Source organism: Amphiprion ocellaris, chromosome 24 (assembly GCF_022539595.1).
Source record: "Amphiprion ocellaris isolate individual 3 ecotype Okinawa chromosome 24, ASM2253959v1, whole genome shotgun sequence".
NCBI lineage: Eukaryota > Metazoa > Chordata > Actinopteri > Pomacentridae > Amphiprion > Amphiprion ocellaris.
This window is the reverse complement of record NC_072789.1, coordinates 719,503-745,995: the sequence shown is the minus strand read 5'-3', so window position 1 is coordinate 745,995 and position 26,493 is coordinate 719,503. Positions and strand designations below refer to the sequence as shown.

At 37.8% G+C, this 26,493-nt stretch overlaps 1 protein-coding gene across 1 annotated transcript in view; it reads right to left on the bottom strand.

The window, feature by feature from the left end:
* LOC111573292 (fibronectin type III domain-containing protein 4-like) overlaps window positions 1-17,146 on the bottom strand; it is a 31,488-nt gene extending 14,342 nt beyond the window's left edge. The window contains exons 1-2 of the mRNA XM_023277389.3: window positions 17,007-17,146; window positions 869-984 (exon numbers count right to left, since the gene is read on the bottom strand). Of these exons, the coding sequence (XP_023133157.1) occupies window positions 869-984; window positions 17,007-17,085 (195 nt within the window). The 5' untranslated portion in view covers window positions 17,086-17,146. The remainder of the gene's footprint in view (window positions 1-868; window positions 985-17,006) is intronic.
* Between the last annotated feature and the right edge of the window lie 9,347 nt (window positions 17,147-26,493).

The window sequence follows — 26,493 nt, the reverse complement described above, 5'->3', positions numbered from 1 at the left end:
CGACTAACAAATTGTAAATAATAATAATAATGATGTTATTTTACATATTTTTCCTGTTTTATTAAATTACATGTAATAACTAGAAATTATTTAAAGTGCAAATTGAAAACGTAATCATAAAAAAACAAAAAAAGGCCAAAACTCCAAATAATGTTGATTTTTATTTTATTATTATTTTTATGTTTTTCCAAAGAGTAATTAGTTTTTTACAATATTTGACTGTAAAACTACACTGATATTTATTCTGTTTAAATCAGCCACAAAATATTGTTATTTTAAACATATGTGCCCTCATTTCAAATAAAAATTATATACATTAAGGACTGAAAAATGGTGAATTATTTTAGTTTTAAAAAGTAATTAAAATAATAATATTGAGTATTAATTTACACGGCTGTAAATAAAATTCAAACTAAAACTGTAAATAATTTGGAAGAAAAATGTTGTATATTAAGGACTTTTATTTTACAGATTTTTTCTGTTTTGTTAAATTACATGTAATAACTAGAATTTATTTTAAAGTGTTATTTGAGAACGGAATGATTAAAAACAGGCCAAAACTCCAAATAAAGTTTATTTTTATTTTATTTTTATATTTGTACAAAGAGTTATTTGTTTTTCTTTCAACTTTTAGCTGTAACATTATTCTGGTATTTACTGTAAAAATATTGGTAATTTGCCCAAATTACTAAGAGGAGTTCTGTATATTAAGGACTAAAAAACAGGAAATAATAATGAGTGTTATTTGAAAGAATGTTCCTGTTTCTGTTTTCCCAGCGTGTAGTGGATGGTTTACCATGACTTAATCTCACTGTCTGTGCCTCTGATGTGTTCTGTGTGGTTTCTCAGGTGTGTTTCTGCAGCCTACCTGCTGGGAGATGGCGTATCCGATGACGGTGTCTCCCTGAGGGACGTTCCAGGTCACCATGGCTGAATGTGCCCTCAGCTGGGTCACCGACACGTTGACCGGGGCTGCTGGCACCGCTGGAAAACATTTGATTTAGAGTTAGGGACGGCCAGGACACCAGAACACCACCACGCAAACCTAAACAGCTGCACCAGATGTTGAATCTGCCACAGGAACATCAGAGAGGACACAGACGTGACGGACAGAGTGACAATGGAACGTTTACTGACGCAGCAGATGAACCGAACCAACCCCAGACTGACTCTCCTTCGCAAACATCATCAGAAACTTTTGGCAAGTTCAGCTTCAGAGTCAAATCTTTGTCTCTGCATCAACGTGTTACGAAAGACTCTGTGTCTCAGGGGCTCAGCCCATGAAAGATGAATATGGTTAGATGAATAATGCACTCCAGCCCCGCCGTCTTTCAGACACTGCAACGTCTTCCAGAACGTCCTCTAGAACGCCCTCTAGAACGTCCTCTTGAACGTCCTCCAGAACGTCCTCTAGAACGTCCTTTAGAATGTCTTCTAGAACGTCTTCTAGAACGCCCTCTAGAACGTCCTCTTGAACGTCCTCCAGAACGTCCTCTAGAACGTCCTTTAGAATGTCTTCTAGAACGTCTTCTAGAACGCCCTCTAGAACGTCCTCCAGAACGTCCTCCAGAACGTCCTCTAGAACGTCTTCTAGAACATCCTCTAGAATGTCCTCTAGAATGTCCTCTAGAACGTCCTCCAGAACGTCCTCTAGAACGTCCTTTAGAATGTCTTCTAGAACGTCTTCTAGAACGCCCTCTAGAACGTCCTCCAGAACGTCCTCCAGAACGTCCTCCAGAACGTCTTCTAGAACTTCCTCTAGAATGTCCTCTAGAACGTCCTCTAGAACGTCCTCTAGAACGTCCTCCAGAACGTCCTTTAGAATGTCTTCTGGAACGTCCTCTAGAACGTCCTCTAGAACGCCCTCGAGAACGTCCTCTGGAACGTCCTCCAGAACGTCCTCTAGAACGTCCTCCAGAACGTCCTCTAGAACATCTTTTAGAATGTCTTCTAGAACGTCTTCTAGAACGTCCTCTAGAACGTCCTCTGGAACGTCCTCCAGAACGTCCTCTAGAACGTCCACCAGAATGTCCTCTAGAACGTCCTTTAGAATGTCTTCTAGAACGTCTTCTAGAACGTCCTCTAGAACGTCCTCTAGAACGTCCTCCAGAACGTCCTCTAGAACGTCCTCCAGAACGTCCTCTAGAATGTCCTTTAGAACCACAAAAAACACCTTCAGTTGCTTTTCCAGCAGCTCTGATGATCACCAGGACCTGCCCAGCTGAGATCTACACTCCTCTGATTTATGGACCTGAACAGAAATCATCAGACAAACACACACTAAAGATTTAGACCAGGGTTGTCCAACATGAGGTCTGTGGACCAAAAGTGGTCCTCCACAGGGTCCAATCCGGCCCTCAAAGTGTAAAAATTCCAGAGAAGACATCAACTGCAGGTTGTAAATTAGTTAAATTATAAATTTAAAATATTTTCTAGACCATGACAAGTTGTTTTGATCAGAAAGTAAAATATTAGATTGCTCATTGTTCTTTTGTCAATTTGTGTCTCATTTTTGTAATATTTTATCTTGTTTTTGCAGTTTTTGTCTTTTTATCTGACTTGTATTGATCATAAAGTAAAATCCTCCATGGTTCAGTTCCAGATGACTAAATGTTGTGTTCCTTTGTCGATACTCTGTGATCTGGAAGTTGTAATGTGGAAATGATAAACTGAGGATGTATGTTGTTGAAATTGAATTTATTTTTCTTAACAAATTCTGAGTTGTTTGTGATGTTTTATAAAACGATAACTCATTAAATGTGAACATTTTGCACTAAAACAAAGGAAAACATTAGGCGTTTTGGTTATTTCTAGCTTTTTATGCTGTGATTTTACTGGAGATCAAACTGGACTAAATGTGGAACCTGAACTAGAATGAGTTTGATTCTCCTGATTTAGGTTTTTCCACCACAGCTGCCTCATAAATAAGACAGTGAATGGAGCTGGACGTCCTGAAGACAAACAGATTCTCCATCACGTGTTTCTGTCTGAGCGTTTCCACCAGCGTCCTTGAGCAGAACTTCTCGTCAGATTAAAGTGCCGGATAAATGGCTGAAATGTAAATGTCTGATGGAGCACTCATACTGTACTGACTCAGTAATGATCCTCTGGGGGCAGGTTGGGTTTTTTATAGCACTAAATCATCAGGAAACACTGTGACCTCCACTGAGAGGAGGCAAACAAACCACCACGCTATTCCACTGTTGTTTGGCTTTTTTTTCACAGAATAAACCGAAATGGGAAGTAAAAATGTGAATCAATAAAGAGGTACAGTAATAGAAAGAGACAAACTGGAGGACAAAGCTTTTAGACAAAAAAGGTAAAGAAGTGGGGAGGAAAGGAGCAAAGGAAGAGAAAAAATACATAAATGAAAGAAAGAGGAAGACGAGATTAAAGATAAAATGTAAAGCATATTAAGCAAAGACCAACAGAATGACAGAAAAACAGGATTAAAATAAAGAAAAACACTAATTAGGGGCGAAATGACAGAAAGAAACAAACAGAAAACACAAAAAATAAGAAAAAATGAGAAAGAAAAGAAAATAAGTCTGAAAGAAAATCAATAAAGACATTAAAAGTGAATTATATGAGACAAAATGGCAAAAAACAACAACAAAAAGACAAGAGTGGATTAAAAAAAAGAGACACAATGAGACTAAAATAAGAGAGGCAAAAAAAACAGGCCAAAAAAGCCAGAAATGGAGGATTAAAAGACAAAATCTGATGACTAAATGAGACAAAATGACAAAAATACAAAACAAGACTAGAGGACCAGCAAAGAACTAAAAGACAGAAAAGACCAAATGAGACAAAGAAATAGAAAAGACAAAACAAAAGACAGAAAAGGGACAAAATGAGGCAAAAATATTCATATCTAGATCAGAGACAGGACAGAGAAAGACAGAGAAATAAAGAGAAAGACGCATAAAGCAGCAAAAACAAAGAATAAGACAAAGACAGACCAGCAGAAAGCTAAAGTCCTGGGAAGTGAAGACAGAGACGAGCATTAAGACGTTCTCCTCATGATCTTCCATCTACTGGAATCAATAAGCAGATTTCTATTGATGAATCCACTTCATCCAACATCATGTTCTTTGAGAGCAGGACAGGAATAGCTTCAGACAGTCATTAATATGAGTCCACTGGACCAGCTTTAGAATGTCCAATTAGGACATTAAAAGCTGAGTTTTCCTGCATTACGGTGAATTAAAAACAGACTACAGTTCTCCTCACGTTTGGTGCACGGAACAGAAAATGATGCTGCAGCTGTTTTTTTGTTGTGATTTAATAAGTCTGCAGTCTTGTATTGGCACGAGCCGGAAATTTAATCCATTTATCAATAAATTCTAGCTGAGTCCTGGAAGTGTTTAATTAAGGCCATTATTTGAACCATTTATCCAACACGTTTAGCCGTTTCTGCTTATCCTTTACTTCCAGTCAATACATCTAATGGCTTATTCCGTACATTTAGCTGCGTCAACTATTCATCTGGTACCATCTCATAATTTCCATCGTTTATCCATCAAGCTGCTAGCCTTAGCGACCGCTGCTTCTGTTCAGCCAGTGTCGAGTTTCAACGACTCCTAAATAAAACAATCATGCATTTTGGTTCCGTCACGTATTCTGTAAATATGACAAAGTCTGCTGGGTCAAAGATATACATAGAGGAACTTGAATTTGAAACCGTTTTGGTGATGTAGAAAGTTGTGTTAATCAAACATTTTTAGTAAACTGCCTCTTCTTCTGTGGTCAAATGACAAAAATTAAGCTATTTGGCCACAATGACCAGAAATATGTTTAGATGAGAGACGATGAGGCCTTCAACCCCAGGAACACCAAAGCTCTTATCAAGCATGGTGGCGGCAGCATCATGTTCTGGGCTGTTTTGGTGCACATTCTTCATGGAAAACCTAAAATTGTCGGGCACACAGTTGGATCTTGGATGTAACTGGATGTTCCAACAAGACAATGACCCCAAACACATATCAAAGGTGGTAAATAAAGGACATTTACCCAAATATTAGCATTTCTGTATGTATATTTTTGACCCAGCAGATTTAGTCAAATCATCACAAAAACGAAGAAAGACAAAGAACAGCTATAGGAGTCATTGGAAACTCAAGGCAGCGATGATATCCATGGTCTCTATGTGTCTTTATTACCTATTTTACTTGTTTATACATTAATTTTAGCCAAGTATAACATAGACTGCCGTTCAAAAGTTTGGCGTCACTTAGAAATGTTCTTATTTTTGAAAGAAAAGCATTTTTTCCCGTGAAGATACCATGAAATGAATGATAAATCCAGTGTAGACATTGTTAATGTGGTAAATGACTATTGTAGCTGGAAATGTTTAATAGAATATCTCCATAGGGGTACAGAGGAACATTTCCAGCAACCATCACTCCTGTGTTCTAATGCTACATTGTGTTAGCTAATGATGTTGAAAGGCTCATTGATGATTAGAAAACCCTTGTGCAGTTATGTTAGCACATGAATGAAAGTTGGAGTTTTCATGGAGAACATGGAATTACCTGGATGACCTGTAACATTGGAATGGTAGTGGAGGTTTTCTCAAGGCACTTCACATAGTTAGATGAACTCATAAAATTTCACAAAGTTTGGTACCGTATTTAAACTATATTTTTAAATTATATTTCACTGTACTTTTTACTATATTTTTACTGTATTTACTGTATTTTTACTATATTTTCACTGTATTTTTACTATAATTTTTACTATTATTTTTACTGTAATTTTACTGTATTTTTTACTATATTTTTAGTGTATTTTTACTATATTTGTACTGTATTTCAAACGTATTTTTGCTATATAATATGCATAATCAGTGTATTGCTTATTTCTAGCCCCCCCAAAAACACGAATAATTTCCATATCATCCCTTAATACATGTATTTTTACTTTGTTTTTAAATCACAGCTCAGACTTTTTAAAGTTAGCTGAGCTTCACCACACAAAACATTCTATCAACGGCTTCTTAATGCAGTTTTTCTGGCCGTATGATCCATTGATTGTGGATCTGCATCTGCTATCTCTGTGCTGTTTGTGATACAACATTTTTCTAATTTTAGCTTTTAATAACTGCCAAGGGGACAACAGATGAAAACTAGCCTGTAGGGCTAACTGTGGTTTGTTTTTCTGTAGATCAATGAGCGCTGCCCCCGTCAGAGGAACGAATAAATGTAATGAAACGCAGTGACTGCCTGTGAGAAGCTCCTTAACTCAGTTCCACCGACTTTGAGCCGTGACAACCACAGCAGAAATGACAGTATCACCTCTCCACGCTGTAAAAACAAAGAGAAGATCTCATTCTGGGCTGGTGAAGGAGGCAGCGCTGACACCAGCTCTCCAAACACTCGCTGACAGACTGGAAAAGAAAAAAAGTTCAGCCTAATTCCAAACCGAAAGCCTCCAGTCAGGCTCCGTAGAGGATGACCGTGAATGTCAAGCTCTATCTCCAGCTAACAAGCTAACCACAGCTCATTATGCAGCCGGCCTTCCTCCTCCCCAGCAGGACTCATAATCCCTCTCCGTGTCCATTATTCATCATTTTATGTCCGTTATTCGTCATTTTGTGTCCATTATTCATAATTTTATGTCCATTATTGGTCATTTTGCATCTGTTATTCGTCATTTTGCGTCTGTTTTTCGTCATTTTGTGTCCGTTATTCGTAATTTTGTGTCAGTTATTCATAATTTTATGTCCATTATTGGTCATTTTGCATCTGTTATTCGTCATTTTGCGTCCGTTATTCGTAATTTTATGTCTGTTATTCGTCATTTTGTGTCCATTATTCATGACCAGTCTTCCCTCCTCTCCCTGCAGGACTCATGGCTCGCCTGCCAGAACCGCTTCAGACTCATTAAGGGAAAAAAACCCACAAACTTTCTGCAGCATCCCTCCTCCATCTGCAATACAGAGCATCAGGTTCCTTCAGAATGCTTGGTGATGTCCTACATTTCCCAGAATGCCCTCTGACAGGCTGCCAGGAGGATTATGAACCTGTTGATGCGTAGGTGGACTGAATGAAAGCACAGCGAGAAGGTGGGAGTTCTTCAGCTGAGAAACAAGCAGCATTTGTGTGTCTATCCAACCTGTCCCACGGCTGCAAAGCATTCTGGGCTATTTCCTGATACCGTGGGCGGACAAATTGGCCGCTGCGCCTGTTTTCTGACAAATTCCTCCTTGTATAATTACTGGCAGCCTGTGCTGCAGATTAAAGCTCCAGATGTGGTATGTGGAGCAGAATAAACTGCTCTATGCGGCGCTACGTTACAACCATGTGACGATGTTTAGTCTGCAGAGATTCACTCCCTCCTCTACTTCAGATGAAATGCAGAACAAGTTTTAGACGTCAGTGGAAAGACGCTAGTGGGAATTCACTGCCGGCGATGAGGCAAACTGAGGCAAACGTGCATCCAAGTCAGTTGAAAGGAAATGCATTCAGGGACTTTATGAAACGAGAGCAGAAAACAAATATGGGTTTTTCTGGCCGTCTTTCTTGGACAGCATTTCAAGCAGCTGTTCGACAGAATTTCTTAGCATTTTCCTTTCATTTCTGATGCTGGAGGAAATTAAACTCCATTTTTTAACATTAAAGATCTAAATATACAAGATTTTTATGTAAAGATCCAAATTTGCAAAATGATATCATGTAAAACAAACGGCAGATTCTTGCAATGAGAAACCAAATCACTAGTTTTCCAGTATTTTTTTTTACATAAAACTATATATAATAAATCCCAACTACAGCAAAAACGACACCTTTGTACAGAATTAAATACTAAAAAGCCCAAAAACACACATGTAAAATTTTAAAAACTTTATCGTAGGACTGTAAATGTTACAAACTGAAGAGTTGCAGTTTCACAGAACAGGACTAAAAGTGCTGCAGGAGCACTGGGAGCAGAGGATCAATGCACAGAGAGACTACTTTGACAGGGATTTACTGTGATTCTGCAGTTAAAAATGTCATTTCCAGAGTTGTAAAATACAATTAGTGAGGTACATAAACTGCTCTATGACCATTTGCTGTTTTTAACCCTTTTTCACTCCTGTCAGCTCATTTTAACATAAAATCCTGCACCTCTATGGAAACAGCACAACCTTGGCTAGAAGTAAAACATGTGAATCGTACTTCTATGTTCATATTATTCACTTTTTTGTAGCAGCAATCTTTTCTGCATGTCTCTGCACATCGGCGATTTTGTGTGTCATTCTAGTGTTTTGTGCCAATCACTTTGCGTATTCTGTGGTCATTTTGTACCTTTTTGTGGTTGTTTTGTATACATTTGCATCTTTTGTGGTGATTTTGTGTCTCTGTGATCTCACTTTTGTGGCTTTTTTGGGTAATTTTTTTCTTTTTTATGTATTTTTTCAGTTGTTTTCTGTACCTTTGTAATTGTTTTGTGTCTTTTTTCAGTCTTTTGGTGTGTGTTTCTTGTCTTTTGCGTGTCTCCCCAATCATTTATTGCCTTTGTGGACATTTTGGGTCTCTTTAGTGTAATTTTGTATTTTTCTGAGGTCAGTTTGAGTGTTTTTGTGGGTGTTTAGTCTTTCTGTGCGCTGATAATTTAGTAAAAATCCATTGTTCATCATTTTGTGTCCATTATTCATTACTTTGTTTCTCTTTCTGGTCATTTTGTGTCCATTATTTGTCATTTTTGTTTCTCTTTCTGGTCATTTTGTGTCCATTATTTGTCATTTTGTGTCCATTATTTGTCATTTTGTGTCCATTATTCGTCATTTTGTGTCCATTATTCGTCATTTTGTGTCCATTATTTGTCATTTTGTGTCCATTATTTGTCATTTTTGCATCTCGTTCTGGTCATTTTGAGTTCATTAATCATCATTTTGTTTCCATTATTTGTGATTTTGTGTCCGTTATTTTTCTCTCAGTCTTGAGGAAACTGTTATTTTGTAGCACATTTTAAAACTGAATATGTAGAATAAAGTGATTTTTTAGCTCGTATTTTCTGACAGAACGGCATGCTTCCTTCTGTTTCTACTGTTTCTCACTCTGATAAATGGTGATATTTTGTAGTCTTTTCAGGAACAGGGTGCCTTTCAAACCCCCCGTCTAGTTCTGGAGTTCAGAGGGTTAACATTCTGTCTGCAGGAATGTCGTTCGGGTTGAATTTAGGACTCTGAGGGACTTTTCAGGATGGCTTTTCACGCATTCAGAAAACAAACATACGCACAGAACATAATAAAAAGCACATCCTCCTCCTACACACACATTCAAAGCATATTTTCTTGTCTCTGTCGATGACAGCAAAGATCCCCCTGAACTCCCATCACGTTCCGGCTGCTAAATCCAAACGCTTTCATGTGGCAGCGCCGCCATGGAGCTCCCAGTGAACAGACTTCTGCTGTTACATTCTACACACCAGGATGAGACGGACGGAGTCAGGAGGACACAGGGACAGAGACAAGAGACGACAGGAATATGATGAGCCCGGCAGAGCCAGGCAGAAAATAAAAAAGAGATGAAGAGGCAGCAATTATCTCAGGCAGATATCAGGAGATTGCGACAGAGAATTTCTCAATCTTTGAGAGAAAAGACGGACGAAGGGCAAAGTGAGATGGAGGAGAAGAGATCGATGTGAAAAGATGGAGAGACGGAGGGAAAACAGGGAGAAGGAGGAGGAGAGGAATGTACATATTGATTAAATCATGAAATATAGCAGTTCAGGTGGATGGTACAGCTCCATCTTCCTACACGTCCTTGTTTGTCCTTCACAGTTTAGTTATTTTACATTTTAGGATGCATTTAGCTGCTTTTGGCTCTGTAATTTTTCTCAAATAAGCCCAAATAGGGCTTTTATTTTAGCGCTTTATTCAAAGAAACGGCACAAATAAGACCCTGACATGAAAACACAGAGATAAAGACCAGCTTCTCTTAATGAGAAGAACACTGTGGGTAAATAATTTAATCACCTTATTATCAGTTATTACTACTGATTAATGAACACAAAAATAAACTAGCACAGTATTACCCACAGTAAGCGTTTAAATTCTGAATCAAAACGACAAAAGTAAGACACAAAAGACAAAAAGCAACAAAAATAAGACAAAATATTACAAAAATGAGACACAAAACAACAAAAAAATAGACAAATGACACAAACGACAAAAAAGACAAAAAAATGGACAAATGACTAAAATATGACAAGAAATTACAAAAATGACACAAACAAGACAAAAAAATGACAAAAGCGAAAAACACCATGACAAAAAATAGACACAAGCGAGACAAAAAGGAAACACAAAACAACAAAAACATGAAACAACAAAGCAGACAGAAAAAGAAGACAAAATATGACAATAAGACACAAAATGACAAAAGCAAGAAACAAAATGACAAAAAATAGACAACACAAACGAGACCAAAAAAAACACAAAAGGACACAAATTATGCTCAAAACAACGAATAAAGCAAAACACAGAATGACAAAAATAAGACAAAAAACACAAGCGAGATGAAGTGAACAAAACGACAAAACTAGAAACAAAATGACAAAAACATGAGATAAACGACAAAAGTCAGACAAAAAAAGAAAAAAACAAAAAAGGTGCTGTTGATGTGTTGTGTATCAGGAAAATTAAGTAAATTTCAGCTTATAATTGATATATTTCATCAAAATCAACCACAAAGCAACGACAGACTCATCTGTCGGCTGAACTGCGGGCTGCGTCTCCTGATTAAATCAATGAAATAAATGCAGCTTATAGAGGAGTAAGTTGTTGGAGATACACTCAGCACGGTGAAACATCTTTCTGGAGTTGATGTAAAACAGTTTGTAGAGGTTCTAAAAATAGAAATAGCTAAATATCTATAACTATATAAAGATAAACTGTCAAAAAGAGACACAAAACCATCCACACTGGATCAATAAAATAAGTGTGGCATGGCTCAGAAATGGTGAACAGAGGAGCAAGTTGTCAGCAGGTTGTTGGTTTTTTTCTTTTTCACGATTTAACTGAATTCTCTCCTTCATGGTCGTCGTGTTTCCACAGAGGTGCAGGACGTTATATCACAGTGAAAAATGTCTGTATTATTGTTAAATCTGAGTTAGAAATCGGGTTTGAGTTGCTGGGGTTAGAAATGACATCAGAAATGTCACCGATGAATAAAATCTGCATTTTAACGCTCAGAGACTTTGATGGAAATCTGCTTTACAGACACTAAATCAGACCTAAAGCCTCATTTTTGTCGCTTTCCAGTCTTTTTGTGTCTCTTTATGGTCATTTTGTATCTCTTTCTTGACATTTTGTGTTCATTTTTGGTCATTTTGTGTCCATTATTCATTATTTTGTGTCTCTTTCTGGTCATTTTGTTTCCATTATTTGTCATTTTTGGGCCTCTTTTTTTGTGTCTCTTAGTCGTCATTTTGTGTCTTTGTTGTTATTTTGTGTCTTTTGGTGATCATTTTTAGTCTCTTTGTGGTTGTTTTGTGTGTTCTGCGACTGTAAAATGAATGAAGAATGACCTTTCTGTCTTTGCTTGACCCTGAGAAGTTCAGAAGGAACACACACTCAGATTTTCTGCTTCCCTCCACCAGGCGATCATCTCAGCGTCTGTTTCTCTGCAGAGTTTCCAGTTCCAGGGTGCTGGATGAAGACGGTGACGTCCTGCAGCTGCAGTAAATCACAGTAACACTGATACACTCAGACACACTCATCTGGATAATGGATCCACCACTCTGTGTGATGGATGGATGTGTGTGTCTGTGTGTGTCTGTGTGTCCACCGACCGGAGCATGCCAATTAAATATACAGGATGATCACGTGGCCCCCAGACAGACCCACAAAAAGAACTCTCTGTGGTTGTTTTGTGTAAGTTTCTGGACTTTTTGTCATTATTTTGTGTCTCTGTGGTCATTTTGGGACTTTTTGTGGCCATTTTGTGACTTTTTGTTGTCACTTTGTGTTTTTTTTGTGGTCATTTTGTGACTTTTTGTTGCCATTTTGCATTTCTTTGTGGACATTTTGTGACTTTTTTTGTGACCTTTTGTTGCCACTTTGTGTGTCTTTGTTGCCATTTTGTGTTTCTTTGTGGTCATTTAGTGACTTTTAGTAGTGCGTATTCATTTGTAATTGTGAATCGATTTGAACCTTTCGTGATTCTTTGTATACATTTTGTTGTTTATTTAATGTTTTTGGAGAAATGTTGCATCTTTTAGCAACAGGTTTGTTTCCCTTTGTTATTAATTTGTCATTTTCTAGTTGCTTTGTAATTATTTGTGGACATTTTGTCGGTCTTGTGTGTTTTGTGTTCCTTTGTCGTCATGTTGTCTCGTTGTGTGTCTTTTTAGTTGTTTAAAGTGTCCCTTTGTGGATATTTTGCATCTTCTTGCAGCCGTTTTGTGTCTATTTCCAGTTGTTTTGTGTCTCTTTGAGGTGATTATGTGTCTCATTCTAGTGTTTTGTACCAATCACTTTGTGTCTTTTGAGGTCATTTTGTGCCTTTTTGTGGTTGTTTTGTGGACCTTTTTGTACATTTTGTGGTGATTTTGTGTCTCCGTCTTCTCAATTTGGTGGCTTTTTTGGGTCATTTTTTTTTCTTTTGATGAACAATTTATGTATTTTTCTAGTTGTTTTGTGTCTTTTTCTTGTCTTTTGTGTGTCTCCACAGTCATTTTATGTCTCTTTGTGGACATTTTGGGTCTCTTCCTTGCTGTTTTGTATTTTTCTCCGAGGACAGTTTGGATGTCTTTGTGGGAGTTTAGTCTTTTTGTGTATTGATAAATGAGTAAAAATATAAATAAATTGGTAAAACATCAAATATATATTCATGTGCTGCAAAGCAAACACCATCTGATTCCAAATCAGAAACATCTTTAGACTCATTAAAGTCCAGCATTCCAAATAAAAGCAGTTTGTCCTCAGAGAGCAGCTGATAAAATATTAAGAATTTGGAGAAATTGAGTTTTAGGTTGAATGCTGCTAAAACCCAGAGCTCTTGTTGTAAAAACATCAATTTCCAAACTCATAACAGATAAAATAGATTAAATAAACGCTGCCACATCTTAATGCTTCAGTTTGTGAATGAAATCTGAAGCAGCAGCAGGAGAAGCACTGAAACCAACATGTTAGAGATTTATGAGCTCAGATTGGAATTCTAATCCTCTGATAGACGCTGAATTAAAGATCTGACAGGTTTACAGTCACATCATCATCACACATGGACACACAAAGACACACACTCATTCTGCTACACAAACAGCTTCTTACTCAAGGATTTTCTGTCTCTTTACGGTCATTTATCCTTTTTGTGGACATTTTTCGTCTCTTTCCAGGAATTTTTTGTTCTTTTTGGTTGTTTTTGTCTCTTTGTGGCTGTTTTGTGTGTCTTTGTGGTTGTTTTGCATCTCTTTGTGGTTGTTTTGTGTCTCTTTGTGGTTGTTTTGCATCTCTTTTTGGTTGTTTTGTGTCTCTTTGTGGTTGTTTTGTGTCTATTTGTGGATATTTAGTTTTTCTTTTTGGACATTTTGTGTCTTTTTGTAGTTGTTTTGTGTATCTTCCCAACCACTTTGTGTCTCTTTATGGTCATTTTCCGTCTCTTTAGTGTTTCGCATGTCTCCAAAATCCTTTTATGTCTCTTTGTGGACACTTGGTATTGATTTGTGGACATTTAGTCTCTCTTTCTTGTGTTTTGGGCGTCTTTGTGAACATTTTGTGTAGTGGTCATTGTGTTTGGCTTTCTAGTTTTTTGTGTGTCTCCCTAATCATTTTGTGTCTATTTGTGGACATTTAGTTTTTCTTTTTGGACATTTTGTGTCTTTTTGTAGTTGTTTTGTGTATGTTTCCAACCCTTTTGTGTCTCTTGCGTTTCTTCCGGTCATTTTCCATCTCTTTAGTATTTTGCATATCTCCCAAATCATTTTATGTCTCTTTGCTGTGTTTTGTGTGTCTTGGCGGACATTTTGTGCATAGTTGTGAACATTTTGTGTCTATTTGTGGACATGTAGTGTCTCTTCATGGTAGTTTTGTGTCTTTTTCCTGTGTTTTGTGCATCTCTGTGGATATTTTGTGCGTCTCTGTGGACATTTTGTGTTTACTTGTGGACATTTTGTGACTCTTAATGGTTGTTTGTGTCTCTTTGCTGTGTTTTGTGCGTCTCTGTAGACATTTTGTGTCTATTTTGGGTCTCTGCGGTGGGTTTTGTTTCTCTTTTTTTGCGTCTCTGTGAATATTTTGTTTCCTTATGGTCATTTTGTGACTTGTAGAGGTAATTTTGTGCGTCTTTCTGGTGTTTTGTGTGTCTCCCTAATCATTTTGTGCCTATATGTGGACATTTAGTTTTTCTCTTTGGACATTTTGTGTCTCTTGGAGGTAATTTTACAAATTTTTCCAGACATGGGGTGTCTCTTTAAAGTTATTTTGGTGTTTTTTCCTAGTTATTTGACATTTTCTATCCCTTTACAATGATTTTATCTTTTTGAGATCAACTACGAAGAGTAAATACTGACAAATCTAATTCTGTCTTGTAGTTTTTTTGTGTCTGAATATTGAACATATTTATTCTGTTTAACAGTTTTTTTCTGTTTGCACTTTAGATGTACAGTTTGTTTCAGACAAAATCAGGCGTCTGCCTTTATTCTAACTCATCACTGAACATTTATGATGATTACAGTGAATTATTTAAAGTCAAGGTCACAGCTCTGCTTTTCATAAATTCATCCTCACATATCTGTTCTCGCTGCAAACTATTGGATCTCTGCTAGAATCTCAGATGCAGCTCTGAGGGTTTGAGCCATGTTTGGCTGCACAGCAGGAGTCTCTGACCGGATCTGCATCAGAGCAGAGAAAATGAGACAAAAATAAAGACTTTTGTCCTTTTATGTTCAAAATAACAGCATAAACACTGCTCTGTTTTCCTGTCTGTCCTTTAAATTGAGAGAAAATCCTGCAAAACCTTCACAACAGCAACAAAAAGATGGAAAATGAGACAAGTTCAAACCTTTTTTGATTAAAAAAATAGTAATAAAATTTGCATTTTATATTTATTCAGCACATTTGTTAAAAAATCTTCCTTTTTGTCTTAACTGCAGCATGAACATTGTCACATTTTCATGTTTATATTGAGGCAAAATCTTAAAAAGAGCGACAAAAACAGAGGAGACCAGTGTTCAGACACCTGGATCCTGTTGTGTTCCAGTCAGTATGAAATGACGGCAGCTGTTTGCACCAACAGTTCCTCCAATCTCCGCTTCACAGCTCAACTTTCATACAAGATTCTGTGGTTTTCTTCTAAATGCAGTGTCCTTTTTTCACATCAGTGCTTTTAAAGGGAGAATAAACCCTGAGAAAAACTGCATCATATCTGCAGAAACAGAGCTTCAAGTTCAATAAACGTCAGCTTCTCATCACCATAGAAACGGCCAACCGTCACACACAAGACGGAGTTCTGGAGAGTTTCAGGTTTTTCTACTGGAGTTCTGAATGCAGGGTTTTGTGCTGAGCTCAGAACAACAAACCCACACACACGTTCACACACCTGGACACATGTTCACACACCTGGACACACGTTCACACACCTGGACTCATGTTCACACACCTGGATCATGTTCATACACCTGGACACACGTTCATACACCTGGACACACGTTCATACACCTGGACACACGTTCACACACCTGGACACACGTTCATACACCTGGACACACGTTCACACACCTGGACTCATGTTCACACACCTGGACTCATGTTCACACACCTGGACACATGTTCACACACCTGGACTCATGTTCACACACCTGGACTCATGTTCACACACCTGGACACATGTTCACACACCTGGACTCATGTTCACACACCTGGACTCATGTTCACACACCTGGATCATGTTCACACACCTGGACACATGTTCACACACCTGGACACACGTTCACACACCTGGACTCATGTTCACACACCTGGACACACGTTCACACACCTGGATCATGTTCACACACTTGGATCATGTTCACACACCTGGATCATGTTCACACACTTGGATCATGTTCACACACCTGGATCATGTTCACACACTTGGATCATGTTCACACACCTGGATCATGTTCACACACTTGGATCATGTTCACACACCTGGATCATGTTCACACACCTGGATCATGTTCACACACCTGGACTCATGTTCACACACCTGGACTCATGTTCACACACCTGGACTCATGTTCACACACCTGGACTCATGTTCACACACCTGGATCATGTTCACACACTTGGATCATGTTCACACACTTGGATCATGTTCACACACTTGGATCATGTTCACACACCTGGATCATGTTCACACACCTGGATCATGTTCACACATCTGGATCATGTTTATGAAACATCCTCGTTATGAAACGATGGCAGCTGTTGGCACCACAGTCGCTTTACAATCACTGATTATTATAACGACACAAACACCCATCATCACAGCTGGAAAACAACACTTCTGTCCACTTCTGCAGGGTGAATACTGACACGTCTGACTCATTTTGTGCTTCTTTGTGCTGATTTTAAATCTTTATGTGGTCGTTTTGTGTCTTTTTGCTGTACTTTTGCATGTCTTCGCTACAATTTTGCAGGTTTTTACACTCATTTTGTGTCTTATTGTGGTCAGTTTGTGACTCTTCTTGGTCATTTTGTGTTTTTTTGTGTCAATTTCCAGTGATTCTACAGTTGTGTGGTCATTTTGCATCCATTTTTGGTCATTATGTGTGTCTTTATGGCCATCTTGCACCCCTTTTTGGGATTTTGTATATATATTTTAACCATTTTGCATCCCTTTGTTGTCATTTTGTGTCCGTTTGCAATCATTTCATGCCTTTTTGCAGTCAATCTGCATCTGTTTTTGGTCATTTCGCATCTATCTTAGGTAATTTTGCATGTCTGTGGTCATTTTGCATCTGTTTCCTGTCTTTTAGTTGAGTTTTCAGCCACATCACGACACTGACTCTAAGGTGAGGAACAGAAAGCAGTGACTCACTCGCTCCGGTCCTCGGTGAGAGGCAGCAGGCCAGCAGCAGCAGCAGCAGCCCGGGCTCCAGGTGAGGAGACGCGGTCATAACCTCCTCGGTGTCCGCTCTCCGCTCCGGCTCTTCCCCGCCTCCCGCTCCTCTCCCGGCCGCCTCCCCGCTGCTCTCCGCGGCGTCTTACTGGAGCTTTCCCCGCAGGGTCACCGCTGCGTCCGCATCACGCTTCATCCGCACGATTTCTGCGCCGTTTTTACTCCCAACTTGCACTAAGTGGGTCAGCAGGTGCGCAGCGGCGGCGCATGCCTCCGCTAACAGGTAGTTCTGCCGCACCTCCTCCTTCAATTTTGCGTCAAACGGAGACCGACGTGGCGCTCGGTCATTCCGCACAAAGCGGCCGCAGGAGGTCGGAGACGGACGGACGGCAGGAAGAGACGCTCCGGTAATCCGGTGGAGCTGAAGGAAAATGTCTGAGAGCTCCGGTGGAAGTCCTCCGGTCACCGAGGAGGATGAAGAGGAGGGCGGGAGCAACTGTTGATTATATAATGAGCTGAGAAGGAGTCATGTGTTCATCAGTGAACGGATTAAAGCTGCATCAAAGAGCTGGAAAAGAACATTATTACTGGTTTATTTCCATTAAAATAAATAGCACTGATCACTGGTGGAGTAGCTTAGACCTCAATGTAAAAAAAATAAACAAATAATAACAATCACTAAAAAAAACATTTAAAAAAAACTGTAGAATTGTGTAACGTTCAAAAACAGTTCAAGGAGTGGCAATAAAATATTATTATTATTATTATTATTATTATTATTATTATTATTATTATTATTATTATTATTATTATTATTATTATAAAAACAAAACCCCAAAAAAATTTAAATATGGTAGCAAGGCTGGTGAAAAAATGTGTTTAAAACAGTGGAACTGTTTAACGTTCAGAAACTGTTTTTAAAAAACTGTGAAGATACCAGCAAACATCTAAAATAATGATATTTTACTGATTAAAATCCAGTAAAAATCACTGATCACAGATGGATTAGCTTTTGACCACAATTTCCAAAAAAAAAAAAAAACAGAAAAACAAAAAACTGATGAATATGGTTCTAAAATGAGCTGAGAACAGCAGAACTTTCTCAGTTTTAGACTGATGGACTGTATCTATCCATACATCATGGCTCCACATGGAAAAGAACTGAAAAATCTGATTGTGAGACTTTACAAAGATGAAAAAGGATCCAGGAGAATAAATGGTCCACTAAAAATAAGTGGCAGGTCTAGAAGGAGTCATAGTACCACTAATCAGGAGGTATAGAAGGAGTCATAGTACCACTAATCAGGAGGTCTAGGAGGAGTCATAGTACCACTAATCAGGAGGTCTAGAAGGAGTCATAGTACCACTAATCAGGAGGTATAGAAGGAGTCATAGTACCACTAATCAGGAGGTCTAGGAGGAGTCATAGTACCACTAATCAGGAGGTCGAGGAGGAGTCATAGTACCTCTAATCAGGAGGTATAGAAGGAGTCATAGTACCACTAATCAGGAGGTCTAGGAGGAGTCATAGTACCACTAATCAGGAGGTATAGACGAAGTCATAGTACCACTCATCAAGAGGTCTAGAAGGAGTCATAGTACCACTAATCAGGAGGTCTAGAAGGAGTCATAGTACCACTAATCAGGAGGTATAGAAGGAGTCATAGTACCACTAATCAGGAGGTCTAGAAGGAGTCATAGTACCACTCATCAGGAGGTCTAGAAGGAGTCATAGTACCACTAATCAGGAGGTCTAGAAGGAGTCATAGTACCACTCATCAGGAGGTCTAGAAGGAGTCATAGTACCACTCATCAAGAGGTCTAGAAGGAGTCATAGTACCACTCATCAGAAGGTCTAGAAGGAGTCATAGTACCACTAATCTGGAGGTCTAGAAGGAGTCATAGTACCACTAATCAGGAGGTATAGACGAAGTCATAGTACCACTCATCAAGAGGTCTAGAAGGAGTCATAGTACCACTAATCAGGAGGTCTAGAAGGAGTCATAGTACCACTAATCAGGAGGTATAGAAGGAGTCATAGTACCACTAATCAGGAGGTCTAGAAGGAGTCATAGTACCACTCATCAGGAGGTATAGAAGGAGTCATAGTACCACTAATCAGGAGGTCTAGAAGGAGTCATAGTACCACTCATCAGGAGGTCTAGAAGGAGTCATAGTACCACTCATCAAGAGGTCTAGAAGGAGTCATAGTACCACTCATCAGAAGGTCTAGAAGGAGTCATAGTACCACTAATCTGGAGGTCTAGAAGGAGTCATAGTACCACTCATCAAGAGGTCTAGAAGGAGTCATAGTACCACTAATCAGGAGGTCTAGAAGGAGTCATAGTACCACTCATCAGGAGGTCTAGAAGGAGTCATAGTACCACTCATCAAGAGGTCTAGAAGGAGTCATAGTACCACTCATCAGGAGGTCTAGAAGGAGTCACAATGACTCCACAGACAGTGAACTACTTTAATAATAGCTGTAAATAAACAGACTACAGCTGCTTCAGGGGTTATTAATAGAAACCAGAGTTTCTGTGAAGCTCAGGACATTTCAGAACATCAGCCTCTATGGACGAAGGACCAGAACTACATCCTTGTTGCTGTTCGGTAGAAAACTGCAAGCTTAAACTCTGCTAAGATCCATGAAAACAAGCCTGATGAATGTTGTTTGGTTAGATGAAGATAAATCTGTTAGACTCTGATGGAGTCCAGATGTTTGGTGAGGACCTGATCAGAACTACTACAGAGGATGCATGGTCCTGACAGTGAAGAATGGAGGTGGTAGAGATGATATAAGGCAGCAATGAGGTCAAAGGGTGTTGGAGATGATATTTATGGGTGAATGTCTGTGAATAAACCAGATACTGGCTGATAAGATGACATATTCTAACATGAGAACCATCCAAAGAACAACCAGACTTTCTCCAGAAGAGCAAAGTGACCTGACCAGGTGTGTGTCCTGACTGGAAACCAGAAGAACACCTTTGGGGTATTTTAAAGCAACACAACCTCTCCAGCAAAAACCACTGAAAAAAAGAAAAAGGTAGTCTGAAGAACGATAGAGCATCTTTTCAGAAACGGTGAACATCTGAAGAAATCAAAAGAATCAAAGTCGTGAGTCTCAGTGATGAAGCTGAGTGGACTGGGAGTCAGAAACAGTTTCGAAACACGTTTCTCTACGTCTCTTTCACCTTTAGAGGCCTTTGAAATGTTCTGATCCCAGTAAACTCACAAACCTCCGTCTGACTTTCAGAGGAAAAAGAGGCTCGCTGCTAAAAACGTTGAAAGAAATCGAAAGCTTCGACCTGAAGATTAATGACGGGTGAAAACTGCCCCACGGGTCCAAACAAGGACTTTATTAAACAGGTCTTTTATTTTGACACCATCTGGGACAGACGCCAGTTAACATGATGTAAAAAAAGGTCGGATGGATGGACTACAAGGTCAGAGTCTGAGCTGCCAGAAGGAAATGTTCAGATTAATATCATGACAAGAAACTCATAAATCTATTCAAAGATTCTGTCTCTGCTTTATGGAGAGATTTACTGAGTACAATCCTAATTGAAGGATTTATAGTGTCAGAAATATGTTAGTAATATATATTAAAATATATATTTAAAAAATATATAAAATATGTTAATAAAATATATTTGTTGAATTTTTATTTTTTGCATAATTGCAATAATTTAACATTAGTAGAATATTAACTTAAGAATTTATAGTGTCAGAGATATATTAGTAATATAGAAAAAATATATTAAAAATATAAAATATATTGGTATTTTTATTTTATTTTATAATTGTATTAATTTAATGGTATTAGTATAATACTAATGTAGGGATTTTGCAGTGTTGGAAATATATTAGTAACGCATAGAAAATATATTAAAAAATATAAATATTAATATATATATATATTAAAAACATATAAAATATATTAGTACAATATATTAGCTGTATTTTATTTTTATTTAATTATTTTATAGTTGTATTAATTTAATGATATTAGTACGATACTAATGTAAGAATTCATAGTGACAGAAACATTTGAGTTGTATTTTTTATTATTATCTCTTATTATGGGAGTCATAAAATACAAGGTCATACTGAGAATAAAAGACAAAGAAAAATAAAATACCAATGAGACACACAGAATTCTATTAGTGTCCAAATTATTTTTTGTGTTTTTTTTTAAATAAGGAGACATTCTGATAATTTTAATTGTCAAGCTGCAAAAAAAGGAATATTTACTGCAAAAATAATGTTTTTAACTGATTTTTAAAATTATTTTAGAGATTTTATTCTTGTTTTGTTAAATTACAGAGAAGAAATTCTCACTGTAATGTCATTTCATCAAAACAGTTCAGTTATTTTACAGATTTTACTTAGTTTTATCACACAACTTACTGTTAATTTGCAAAAAAAGTGTTATTGAATCGCAGATAACAGCTGATAACTATATTACAGAAATGTGTTATTATTCTGCACTATCCCTGTTTGAAATTAATCATTAAATACATTTAATTAATTCTATTTTTCAACTATAATTTTTTTAACATGCTATGCTTATTTTACTTTTATTCAAATATTGATAAATTACAGATAATACCAGTAAAAATCAATGAAGAAAGAGTCATTGCAATTATTTTTAATTGTATTGTATGAAAAATTTACTGTTGCTTTGCAGATTTTAGTTGTTTTGATAAATTTGATAAATTTACTAATAATATCTCGTATAAACTGTTATTTTAGAGAGTTTATAACTTGTGCGCCAGCGATCACAGGAGTTTCAGCAATGGGATTATAAGAAAGAATAACTGATTGTTCAGAGGTTGATGGAGGTGATTTGTTTGTGTTTTCTACTTTCTGTTTGTTGTTTTGTTTTGCTGCTAAACTGCAGCAAACTTCTGCTGCCTCTTGGTGTCACCAAAGTGTGATGTTCCTGAAGTTGGACACAAGAAATCCAACTTATTTCGCCAGAAAATGATGCAAACATGTGAACACCTGGCATCAGACGAACTGGAGCTTTAATGAAAATGAAAGTTCCAGGAGACAAAATGAAAGAGGACGGTTTGGTGTCGGTCGGAGTCTCTCAAAACCAAACACCAAACATCAGAAAACTCATACAATTAGAATGTTTGGAGGATTTAACAGAATTCTAGAAAATTCCTAAAATCTGCAGTTTGTGTGAATTTCTTCCTCTATAAGCCGTTCAAAAATCACGTTATTTAAAAAAAATGCCAAAAATAAACCATTTGCAGGATCTAGATGTTGCAAAAAACTAAGAAATTCTGTGATTGTCGGTGCAAATGTGAAGTCATGAGTGACTCAGCTGAGACCAACGATCATTTTACAAAAATTCAGGGAGTTTTCAGGTAAACTGCAGGCTGAAACAGTCTACAGTTGGGAGATCCATTCAGATTGTGTGAATTTCTTCATCTTTAGGTCGTTCGTGCTGCCAGATAAATCCAAATCACACTATTGTAAATGTCTCATCTCAAAACAATCCCCAAAATAAACCATTTGCATTAGATAGATGCTGTAGAAACTACAAAATTTTGTGATTCTCTGTGCAAATGTGAAGCCATGAGTGAACTTAGCTGTGACCAACGATTGTTTTACAAAAATTCATGGAGTTTTCAGACAAACTGTCTACAGTTGGAAGAAGTTTCCTGCAAACTAGAAGCTTAAATTCTGCAGTTTGAATGAAATTCTTTGCTCTTTTGTGCTTCCAGCTTTAATACCTGATGGAGGTGTGTTTTCAGGTGTTTCTGAGCTCTTTGACCATCCGGAGAGTTTTCTGGTCTCCACAGTCGGAGGTTCTGTTCAGACATCTGCTCTCTGCCTCCAGGATGCCTCCCTGTGGCGATTATTCAGAGCAGCCGGGAGGAAGATCCAGAACACGCTGCAGGGTTTAAACATCCCATCTGATCCAGGAACATCTCTGGATCCTGTTCAAGCAGAATCTGCTGCCAGAAGAGATTCTGATGTTCAGCAGAGCAGAGAGGCTGAAAATAAACTGCACAGTCTTCATTTAGATCATTATTAACCCTAAAAACAGCACCGCTGCACCTCACGCTCACAGATTAATGAAAACAACAAATTATGCTGTTAATACGGAGAAGAAAGTTTGAATAATTGGAAATATGTGACTAAAAGCAGAACCACAGAAAATGAATCTGTGAAGGTGATTACTGACAGCAGAAAGATAAAAGTATTCTTTTGATTACGGACTAAAGGACTAATGGTTTTTATCTGAGGACATCCTCTCTCACCATCAGCTCCGAATCTCACCTTCTGTCTCTGTTTAGTTGTTAAAGTCTGTCTCTGCTCTCAGAACCTTCTTCACCTTCTGGTTTGTTGAGGATGTAAATGTGTTCTAAATGTTTTTCTCCTGGAGAATTCTCAGGGAAATAAAAGAAAAAGAAGAAAGATGCACAGTTGAAAGATTGCCTCTGATTTTACATTTTCTATCAATATCTGAATTTATCTCAAAAATAAAGGCCTCTAGAACTTAATGATGAGACTTCTCAATGACTTTTGGTTCTGAATGCAGCTTTAATCCTGTCTGCAGCTGATTAAAGGATTACAGAGGTGATAAATCTCTCTTTGAGGTGATGAATCTCTCTTTGAGTCTGACCACAGGGGGGCGCTGTCTGCTTGAAGATCTTCTCCTGTCCTTTGGCAACGAGATGATGATGATGATGATGAGTCAGAAACCTTCCTCCTCCAGACGGAACATGCAGAGAAACAGGACGACATACATGTCAGCGAACACAGAGGATTTATCAGCATTATGTCAGGAAAAGATCTGAATATATGGATAAAAAACATCAAAACAACGACCAGAATGTCATCTCTGCAGGTCATTTTGTTCAAAGCATTTCAGTTTCACACTACAGTAAATCTGTAAAATAACAGTTAAAATATTTTAATAATAATTTTTCTGTCAAATACCAGTAAATCCTTCTGAAACAATATTATTTTTAATACAGAAAGAAAAAAACTGACGTAACTTTACTGCTAAATGTTGTCAAAGAACAAATTTATTTGTTGTTAGTTTTCATAAAGGAGCAGGATTCTATATCGCAGTAAAAATGAGAAAAAACGCAACAGAGAAAGTTTAGTTGTTGGCTGACAGATGAACATGAGTTCCTTAAACGTTCTTCAGGTTCTTCTTCTCAGCTCAGTGGTTCCTGCTTCCTCAGAGATGAGAGATTAAAGCTCTCAGTAAAACCAGGCTCCTTAATTTAGTGTTTTAATGCAAACAATCACCAAACCGACTCCCCAGACAGGTCGGGTTTATAATGTTTCAGCTGCATGAAAACCGCTGGATGTTTCCTGAAGGCCGAGAGGAAATCCTCATTTATTTACGTTATTTTTTACTAACGATGGAGAGCAGCCATGCATGAGCTGAGAGCAGCTCCACATCTGCTGCTGTCAGCTTCAGCCACTCAACAACCCTCCTGTATGACTTTAACAGGATGAAAAACAGAAATGTGATCCAGTAAAACCAGATCAGTCCGTCCAGAACTTCAGCATCTCATTCCACCTTTTAGAGACGTTTTCCATCTTCTGGTGGCACACAGCCTGCAGTTCAACCTAAAAATAGGAATTTTTCTGCATTTTTTGTTATTTCTACAGAATCTGTATTGACAAATGTTTTATTTTGGGCTCATTTTTAGTGAACTTGAGTAAATATTCAGATTTTAAGCTGAGATTTGGTCATTTTAGTTGTTTGAGCGACTCGTCACAGATCAGTCAGGATCACCAGGAAGCAGAAAATTCCCTGATGTGTTCATTTTTACGGTTTCTGGCTGATAAATGGTTGAAGTTTGTACATTTTAAAGACAGCATCCTGTGAAAGCAGCAGGTTAGAAGCTGGTTTCAGATGTAATCAGTTTTTCTACCTGAATGTTTTCATCTTTTTGGCTGCATCATTCCTTCTTATTTATTTTCCACCAGATGACAGATGAAGTGCTGATATGTCTCGTCTCCGTTCTTGTTGCTAAGCAGTCATCGCCGTGGCGCTGCAGCTAGAAACCAGTCAGACAGTTTGGATGTAGATCAGGTTTGTAGGAGCAGCGTAAGCTGAATGATAAATATAAATATAAATACATACATGTAATCCCAGTCACAGGGAGCTGCTGCCTCGTGGCTGGAGCTGAACCTGAAACTGGAGCTGAACCTAAAGCTGGAGCTGAACCTGAAACTGAAGCTGCCAGTGAATCAGAACCAGTTGAGTTGATGAAGGAAGTTCGTTCCCTATGGTGTTGGAGGACTGAAGCCTAGCTGATCTGAAAACGCTCAAAAAAAATATTTATACTGAGCATTCATAAATATTTTAACAGTTATTTTACAGATTTACTGCTGTGTTGAAATACAGAAAATATCAATAAAATACCCCCCAAAATATTAAATGCTTTAAGTAATATTTTCAGACATATAAATCCCGTTTTTAATATTTAGTTAATATTTTTGTCTATTCAACTGATATTTTCATACATTTTAATAATATTTTGTGACGTTTAGTTAACATTTTCCAACATTTTATTGCTATTTTTCAATTTTTAATTAATATTCTCTCACATTTTTGTTGTTTTCTTTCATTTGTGGTTTTGTTGCCAGTTATGTCTATTTTTACTTTTTTATAACAACCTCTACAAAGTTTTCCCCCCGTCATGCTGCATTTTTTAATAGATATTTGCAGTTATTTGAATGCTATAAACTCTAGATTGAAAACAGTTTTGTTAAGTAAATTTTTATCAGGCTCATTTCCTGTACAAACCAGCGGTCAGTTTAAAAATCTCTACAAGAAAACGAGATTTAATTTTCATGTTTGCTGGGTTAAAATGGTAAATCCAGCCTCCTTCACAGAACTCAGGTGCAAACTAAAGTTCTCCCCAGATAAACGTCGGCTCCATCTTTTATTTTGTCCACTACCAGAACAGGAACACTATGAGCCCAGAGGAACCAAACAGACTCCATTCATCAGCGCTTCTAGCCGGAGGCATGGAGCCGTAATGGCTGCATTGACCAGATGAGCGCAGAGGTTTGGGGATATTTTCCATTAGGAGGTCTGCTGCTTTGTGTAGAGGAGCTTCAGAGTTTCAGGCAAAGAGCTTTTAGAGCAGGACGGACTCTTTATTGTTCCCAACACAAAGTCCGGCACAAAAGAGGAGGGAAAAGGGTTCAAAGGGCTTCAGCAGTTCTTCAGGCTTTATCTTCTACATTAATACTAAATTCATCTCTCCATGCTCCATAAGGCTGCACATCTGAACCATCTGGAAATGTTTTTTCTTTATTTTGGAATTACGTTACTATGATCATTTATCCAAAGTTGTTTAAATCAATCCAACTGGACTTTAAGAAAGTTCCTTGAAGACGTTTCACCTCTCATCCAAGAGGCTTCTTCAGTTCTGGTGGTGGTTGATGTTGCCTCAGCTTATAACCCCTGTGA